Source organism: Hyla sarda, chromosome 10, assembly GCF_029499605.1.
Source record: "Hyla sarda isolate aHylSar1 chromosome 10, aHylSar1.hap1, whole genome shotgun sequence".
Lineage (NCBI taxonomy): Eukaryota > Metazoa > Chordata > Amphibia > Anura > Hylidae > Hyla > Hyla sarda.
Genome location: NC_079198.1, coordinates 138,771,948 through 138,781,017, shown reverse-complemented (window position 1 = coordinate 138,781,017; position 9,070 = coordinate 138,771,948). Strand labels below are relative to the sequence as shown.

The 9,070-nt window shown below is 46.1% G+C and overlaps 1 protein-coding gene across 7 annotated transcripts in view; it reads left to right on the top strand.

The window, feature by feature from the left end:
- The first annotated feature begins 208 nt into the window (after nt 1–208).
- Nucleotides 209–9,070, top strand: part of LOC130293821 (calmodulin-binding transcription activator 1-like) — a 1,711,968-nt gene continuing 1,703,106 nt past the window's right edge. For 4 of the 7 annotated variants that reach the window (XM_056542965.1, XM_056542967.1, XM_056542966.1 and 1 more), the window contains exon 1: nt 210–461. In XM_056542965.1, the coding sequence (XP_056398940.1) occupies nt 350–461 (112 nt within the window). In that variant the 5' untranslated portion in view covers nt 210–349. Of the gene's footprint in view, nt 462–659; nt 1,152–9,070 lie in introns of those variants that run through there. The other 3 variants (XM_056542963.1, XM_056542962.1, XM_056542964.1) reach the window with 2 other exon arrangements.

Genomic DNA, 9,070 nt, shown 5'->3' with positions numbered 1-9,070 from the left:
CCTGCGGCCCCACCTCCTCCCCGCCCCTTCTCTTCCTCACAACCAATCCGCGCCACCTCGCCGGCGCTCCCCCTCCGCGATTGGCTACGGCGCGCAAGCTCCGCTCCACGCCGGCCAATCACGACATTTGTTTAGGGGTTGAACGGGCGTAGCCTTGCCGGGCCAATCAGCTCCCTCCACGAGGGCGTGTCCCCAGGACGCATCAACGCGATCCGTGACGTCACCTTCCTCTGCCAGCCATTGGCCCGCTACCCCGTCCATCATCTCGATTGACGCGACGGCTTTCGCTGAGGCTCCAGTTAGAAAGTGGGCGTGGCCATGCCAGAGAGTAGAGGAAGGGGGTAGAGCGATGCCACGCCCACCCAGTCCGGCCGCGGGAGCGCGCTTTGGTTGTTACCGGTGGCGAGGAGGAGAGGATGTGGCGCGCGGAGGGGAAATGGCTGCCGAGAACAAGCCGGAAGGTAAAGAGCGCGGAGCGGCAGCACTTTGTGTGTGAGAGATAGCCGTGCCGTGCTGTGCCGGGGCCGGCGGAGGGAGAGGGGGCGAGGGGGGAGGTGTGTGAGGAGTGAAGGAGCCGGGAGGGCTGTGAGGAGACAGGCGGGTGTGTGAGGGGAGAGAGGCGGCTGGGAGGAGAAGGGGAGGGCTCGGTGTGAGGAGGCAGCGGCAGCAGCAGGAGGAGTGGGCACACTTTACTGACACATTGAGGAGCAGGAGGCTGGGGGGCAGCTGGAGCTGTCACCCCCCCAAATACACTGCCAGCACGGGGTCTCCTGCCCAGCCTGAGGGGGGCTGACTACATATTGGGGTGACAGGTCAACCAGGGGTCACATCCAGGCATCGTCCTCCTCCCAGGACCCATCCGGCTTCTCCTGACTGTCGCCTGGGTCACCGCGGGGTCATCGCCCCCCTTTTATTATTTATCACCACCCCCCCCCCCTCCCCTACGACACGTCCTCGCCCCCCCCTCATCCGGGGACCCCCATGATACCTCGGCCGGCACCGGGGTCTGTGTGATAATTAATCGTCGTCTTTGACTACGACCACCATCATCTTCTTCCTCATCGTCATCGTCGTCTTCGTCATGTCAATGAATAACCTGGTGGATGGACCTTTAAGCAACCCCAACCGGCGGCAGACACCTGGAAAGTATGGTAAATGGTCACCGGCCGCTCGGCGGCTTCATTTTTTTTATTAATTATTTTTTTGGAGGGGTCATTGATCTTTATCGGTGTTTCCCATCCAGCCATTGCAAAACTACAACTCCCAGTATGCCCGGACAGCCAACGGCTGTCCGGGCATACTGGGAGTTGTAGTTTTGCAACAGCTGGAGGCACTCGCACTGATCTGTATTGATCGGTCATATATGGGGGCTGTGATCAGCTGCTCGTCCCTCTTCGTATTATGGGGGGGGGGTGTCAGCTGCTCAGATCTGGAAAAGCGTCTCCCATAATCCTGCAAACTTTTTTTATTTATTTTTTTTCCTCCTCTTCTTTTCCCCACAAATTGAGCATCAAGTTTACTACACGCTGCAAAACAGCAGCACATGGCCGGTCCACCCGCTCCTCCGGGGGGCGGCCAAGGGGGGGGGGGGGTTGTGGTAGATTCACTGTGGAATATTCCTGAACTACTCCGCCACCGATGTCGTAGTCGCGGCACCCCTGAAAATGATAACATTACGTTTTTGTTTTTTTTAAAAACATTTTTACGTCACCGTAAAACGATCCCTATGTCGTCTGTTGGTGACCGTCCTATATACATCACCCCTTTCTAGTATTGTAAGGTTGTAATTGCAACATTGTATCAACCTGTGATTGTTTATGTTTAGGATTGTAGCAATATGTTTAGTCAGTTTTTTTTTTATTTCCGTTTACCACTTTTCTGTTACAAGGATTTTTTTAAATCTTTTTTTTTTTTTTTTATTCTATTTTTTTCTTACGTTGTGCTAGTTTATGTCGACATCGCGAGTTCTATTTAAATATTTTTATTTATTAACTTTTTTTTAAATCAATTATAAGCGTGCAAAAAATAAAATGAGATAATTTGATAAGCCCGGGCAACAATATATCTCAAATCCACAAGGGGGTAGTGATGCACTATCAAGACGCTTTTACTATAGACATGCTGATTATGTTTTTTTTTTTTTCTTCTTTTTTTTCTCTCCCCAAATGCTCTTATTTTATTTATTTATTTTAATTTTAATTTTCAGGAAAAATGGCACATTTGCAATTTAAACTTTGGATACCATGAAGTTATATTTTAATTGGCGCATTGGGGTGGAGGGGGGGGTGCCACTTTGCCGAAGCATGTGGTGTGTTAGGGTGCTTCTGGTTTGGAAGTGTCATGAGCATTAGGAGTAAAGTAGTGAGATTTTTTATTTTTTATACTTTTTATTCTTTTTTTTTTTTTTTAAATGTCCCAAATTTTATTTTATTTTTTTTTAATTATATTTTTGTTGTTTTTTTTTTTTTTTTTTGCTTAGAGATGAAGGACAGGGCTATGTCTTGTTCAATTGCTTTGGCTTGTATAGTGTCTGGGCTTATGTAGAACGTTTTCTGGAATCACCGCGGTAACGCTGAGTCCTCCAGAGTGTTATAATATAAATTTTATATATCTATATATATATATGTACAAAAAAGAAAGTTGCAATAGCACTCTAGATCAAAAAATGGAGGCTCTTAGCGCACTTTTTGATCAAAATGTGTCCCCCCATAAATATATATATATATATATATATATATATATATATATGTATGTGTGTGTGTATATATATATATATATATATATATATATATATATATATAAATAATTATTTTGTATCTCCAAACTGTGGACTTCTAGATGTTGCAAAACCAAAACTCCCAGCGTGCCCGGACAGCCAACGGCTGTCCGGGCACGCTGGGAGTTTTGGTTTTGCAACATCTGGAGGTCCACAGTTTGCAGACCGCTCCTCTATCTACAACATTTCCACCTAAATTAATAATTTAATATGCAAATTAAGGTAGAACGGCTGAAAAACAAGTCTGCGGTCCACGTTCCGGTTACGTAAGCATTGAGCCCTGTAACACATTGACCTTAAACTTCAGCGTAAGATGTAGCAGAGCTGAGTTTGTCTACAGCACGAAGTGAAGGCGTCTGTATTTACTTATTTTATTTATTTTTAGTCTCGTCTTCCAGGACCGTAGGTTTGAAGCCTTTACTGCGCCAAAGAAAGAGTTAAGATTCAGCTTTGCTCCTTCTTTACGTCAGTAGGTGCTCCTTACATGCCTAGTAAATCAATGAGGTGGTGAGTTTTGTGAAATTAAACGGGGGCCGTTCTCACGCCGACAACATAATAAGCATTTACATTTTTTTTTCTTCCAAATTTAGGGATTGAAGGTCTCATTTTGGGGCCAGTAGAATGTCTGTGGCGAATTCGCCAGACGTTCCCCTTATGCGTTTCGGAGTAGACGTTGCTGCAACCGTCTCGCCTCCTGCCCTTGTTTTTTATTTTTTTCGCTCCCCCCCCCCCAACCTGCTACCTGCATTTAATGCGAGTAAATACCTGCAGTCACAAGCCTATTCCATAGCTGTAGTATTAGAGGTTGTAGGTGGTTATAGGAACTGTCTATGCGGCAGGGATCACATCTTCAGCTGTCTGTTTCCATCTATACATTACGTAATTTTTTTTATATTAAGGGGAGGTAATGGTTAAATCATATAGATTTTACTCATAAGCTGTGGTGGATGCTGCTTTGGCTGGAATGGGGAATGCCTGTGGCAGTTAGGCCATGCTGGGAGTTGTAGTTTTGCAGTTCCATTCTGATGAGGAATCCCTTGTGCTCCTACCTGTAGCTCCCCGGCTGATGCGAAACTACAACTCCCAGCAGGCCATGGCAGCCTACTACTCTCAGTGCATGCTTTGAGTTGTAGTTTTGCATCAGCGCTGGTATTATCCTCCTCCATAGAGCCCAGTGTATGGAGATTTTCCTGGTCACTGTCCATGGTGCTGAACAACAGTGCATGCTAGGAGTTGTAGTTTTGCAGGAGATATGAACTAGATTCTGAAGGGGATACCCTTGTCTTTTAATGTGTGGCTCCTTGGCTGCTGCAAAACTACAACTTCCAGCATGAGGGTTTGCTGGGACTTGTAGTTTGGTGTAAGCAGGTCTATTGTGACGAGGAGCAGCTCGTCCTCCTTCCCAGTGTGTAGAGATTTTCCTGGTCGCTGTCCAAGGTGCTGACTGTGAAATGCATGCATGGAGTTGTAGTTTTGCATCAGGTTTAGTCCCGACTTTGATGAGGAACCCTTTGTCCTTCAACCTGTGGCTCCCTGACTAATGCAAGACTACAACTCCTAGCATGCTGAGGAGTTGTATTTTTGTATCAGCAGCTTGGTTCTGAGGAGGAAGCACCTTGTCCTCCTCCATGGAGACCAGTATGTAGAGATTTTCCTTGGTGTTGAATGTAAATGCATGCAGTTGTAGGTTTGCATTAGGATTCGGCTCGGTTTTGATATAGGTCCCTTTGTCGTTCAATCTGTTGCAAAACTACAAGTCCCAGCATGATCAGCAGAATCATCGGCTGCTTGATTCCAACAAACAGCACCTTGTCCTCCTCCATAGAGCTCAGCCTGAAGAGATTTTCCTGGTCGCTGTCCAAGGTGCTTAAAGTAAATGCAGACATGGAGTTACACACTGTTCAAAAAACTAAAGGGAACACAAACAACACAATGTAACTCCAAGTCAATGACACTTCTGTGAAATCCCACTGTCCACTCAGGAAGAACACTGATTGACAATCAATTTCACATGGAACAGACAACAGGTGGAAATTATAGGCAATTAGCAAGACACTCCCAATAAAGGAGTGGTTCTGCAGGTGGTGATCACAGACCACTTCTCTGTTCCTATACTTCCTGGCTGATGTTTTGTTCACTTTTACTGGCGGTGCTTTCACTTTAGTGGTAGCATAAGGCCGAGTCTACAATCTACACAAGGGGCTCAGGTAGTGCAGCTCTGTCTGTCAGCGTAGTGTCCAGAGCATGGAAGCGCTACCAGGAGACAGGCCAGTACATCAGGAGATGTGGAGGAGGCCAGAGGAGGGCAACAACCCAGCAGCAGGACCGCTACCTCCGCCTTTTTGCAAGGAGGACCAAGAGGAGCACTGCCAAAGCCCTGCAAAATGACCTCCAGCAGGCCACAAATGTGCATGTGTCCGCTCATACGGACAGAAACAGACTCCATGAGGGTGGTATGAGGGCCCGACATCCACAGGTGGGGGTTGTGCTTACAGCCCAACATGGTGCGGGACGTTTGGCATTTGCTAGAGAACACCAAGATTGGCAAATTCGCCACTGGTGCCCTGTGCTCTTCACAGATGAAATTAGGTTCACACTGAGTACATGTGGCAGATGTGACAGTCTGGAGACGCCGTGGAGAATGTTCTGCTGCCTGCAACATCCTCCAGCATGACCAGTTTGGCGATGGGTCAGTAATGGTGTGGGGTGGCATTTCTTTGGGGGCTGCACAGCTCTCCATATGATTGCCACAGGTAGCCTGACTGCCATTAGGTACCGAGATGAGATCCTCAGACCCCTTGTGAGACCATATACTGGTGCGGTTGGCCCTGGGTTCCTCCTAATACAAGACAATGCTAGACCTCATGTGGCTGGAGTGTGTCAGCAGTTCCTACAAGAGGAAGGCATTGATGCTATGGACTGGTCCGCCCGTTCCCCTGAATCCAATTGAGCACATGTGGGACGTCTCGCTCCATCCACCACAGACTGTCCAGGAGTTGGTGGATGCTTTAGTCCAGGTCTGGGAGGACATCCCTCAGGAGACCATCCTCCACCTCATCAGGAGCATGCCTAGGCATTGTAGGGAGGTCATACGGGCACGTGGAGGCCACACACACTACTGAGCCTCATTGGGACTTGTATTAAGGACATTACATAGGGTTAGATCAGCCTGTAGTGGGGTTTTCCACTGTTATTTTGAGTGCGACCCCATATCCAGACCTCCATGGGTTGATGGTTTCCATTGATAATTTTTGTGTGATTTTGTTGTCAGCGCATTCAACTATGTAAAGAAGAAAGTATTTCATACGATTAGTTCATTCATTCAGATCTAGGATGTGTTATCTTAGGGTCCCCTTTATTTTTTTGAGCAGTGTAATTTTGGAGCAGGATTCGGCTCGATTTTCATCGGGGTCCCTTTGTCCTTTAACCTGTGGCTTCCTGACTATTGTAACACTACAACTACTGGCATGCTGAGGAGTTGTAGTTTTGCATCAGCACTTTGTCCTCCTCCATCCAGCATGTAGAGCTTTTCCTTGTCGCTGTCCCAGGTGCTGAATGTAAATGCATTCATGGTGTTATAGTTTTGAAGTAGGATAACGCTCGACTTTGAGGGATCGCCTTGTCCCACCTGTGGTTCCCTGTTGCAGAACTACAAATCCCAACATCCTGAGCAGAATTGGCAGCTTGATTCTAATGAGTAGCGCCATGTCCTCCTCCATAGAGCTCGGCGTGTGGAGATTTTCCTGGTTGGTGTCCAAGGTGCTGAATGTTAAAGGGGCAATCCAGGAAAAAACTTATATATATATATATATATATATATATATCAACTGGCTCCAGAAAGTTAAACAGATTTGTAAATTACTTCTATTAAAAAATCTTAGTCCTTTCAGTACTTATGAGCTTCTGAAGTTTAGGTTGTTCTTTTCTGTCTAAGTAATCTCTGATGACACGGGTCTTGGGAACCGCCCAGTTTTGAAGAGGTTTGCTATGGGAATTTACTTCTATCTAAACTGGTCTGTTCCCGAGACACGTGTTATCAGAGATTACTTAGACAGAAAAGAACAACCTTAACTTCAGAAGCTCATAAGTACTGAAAGGATTAAGATTTTTTAATAGAAGTAATTTACAAATCTGTTTAACTTTCTGGAACCAGTTGAGATATATATATATAAAAAACGTTTTTCCTGGAATACCCCTTTAAATGTGTGGTGGGACTTATAGTTTTACAGCAGATTTGAGCTCGATTCTGTTGAGGATTTGCTTCAACCTTTGGCTCTGAAAGGGCATGCTGGGGGTTGTAGTTTTGCATGGGCAGGTCAAAGCTTTGTCCTTCTTAGTGTGTAAAGCAGTGTTTTACAAAAGGTGTCCCTACAGCTGTGGCAAAACTACAACTCCCAGCATGCCCGGACAGCCGTTGGCTGTCCGGGCATGCTGGGAGTTGTAGTTTTGCAACAGCTTCAGGAACACTGTTTGGAAAACACTGGTATAGAAAGCTTTTCCTGGTTGCTGTCCAAGGTGCTGAATGTAAATACATGCTGTGAGTTATAGATTTGCAGTAGGTAAGAGATCTATTCTGATAAGGAATCCGAATCTGCAGCTGTTAAACTACAACTCCCAGCATGACCCAGTAGCCGAAGGATGTCAGGGCATGCTGGGAGTTGCAGTTATATATGATTGTGACGAAGAGCACCTTGTCCTCCATAAAGCCCAGTGCGTGGATAGTCTTCTGGTCTCTGTCCAAGGTGCTGAATGTAAACCAGGGAATCCCTTCCCTCAGTCCTTCTTTGCCTTGTGTCAGTCCTTCCCGCTCCACATCAATATCAATTATTTATACCTGGCTCAGTATCGGAACCATCCGCACAGATGAAGATCTACGTTAGCGTTTTGTTAATTACCTTAAATGATGTCATTTTATGAACCCATCGGGGGAGAAAAAAAGCAGAACCGGATTGTTTAATGCCAGGCAGACAAGCTCGGCTTCTGGTGCTGACTTGCAAGTGTTTACGTGGAGCAGGGAGAGGAGCTCGTAGCCGTACTTTTTATTTTTTTACACGTATTTTTCGAAAACGCCATTTTCCTGCAAAACGTTGTGCCGCTTGCTAGGTCCGGTTCAAGCTGTGAATAGAAGTATTTGCGTGTGTGTGTGGCAAGTATAGCAGTTGCGTGCTCTGGGATTTCTGTTTACGTAGGTTGTTGCATGAGTCCTTCATAATAGCACAAGTAATTTAAAGGGACACTCCAGGCAATGCTGGTAACCTGCGTTATGTCTACTGCTGGGCTTTGGTGGTTGGTGCACAATAATTCCAAGCATGTTAAGGGTTAAGTTGCCGAAATTTCTTTGGCTGTCCCGTTCATTTGCAGAAATCTGTGCGCATGTTGTGGAAACACCATGTTCAGATGGATTTTTCATTTGCATAAATTTCTGCAACAAATTTGCTGTGTGTGAATTTACTCTAAAGAGGTAGTCCGTAAATCCAACCTCTGGGGTTCCCTGCTGGTGGATGGGAATACCCATTGGCATAAAGCAGTGTTTCCCAACCTGGATGCCTCCAGCTTTTTCAAAACTACAACTCCCAGCATGTCCGGACAGCCGTATAAAGATTCCCCATGTCTTGTGCCAGCTCTGGAATTATAATAAAATTGTATATTTATTTATGTAAGCTGCTCACAAAAATAAAGGGAGATTTTAAACACAATGTAACTCCAGAGCAATGACACTTGTGTGAAATCCCACTGTCCACTCAGGAAGAACACTGATTGACAATCAATTTCACAACTCCGGGCCTGAGGAAACGCCCAGAGGGCGTGAAACGGCGCAGTCGCTTCGGACTGGGCTCCTCACGATCCACTGCCCTGCCATACCGCCTGTCCATGTATAGCCACCTTTTTATCGTTTGAATTAACTACACCGCATCGGAATGATGGTGAGTGATCCGCGTCTTTCTTCATTTCTTCTTAGTGTGTGTATGCAGTGACTATATAGCGAGAGCGCCACCATCTCAATGCTGGTGTGAATAGCACTCAACACGTGACCACAAGATATATGGATTGATTACCCCGGAGCAGTGCCAGGTGAACTTCTAGAGACTTACAATTTCACATGCTGTTGTGCAAATGGAACAGACAACAGGTGGAAATTATAGGCAATTAGCAAGACACCCCCAATGAAGGAGTGGTTCTGCAGGTGGTGACCACAGACCACTTCTCAGTTCCTATGCTTCTTGGCTGATGTTTTGGTCACTTTTGAATGCTGGCGGTGCTTTCGCTCTAGTGGTAGCATGAGACTGAGTCTAC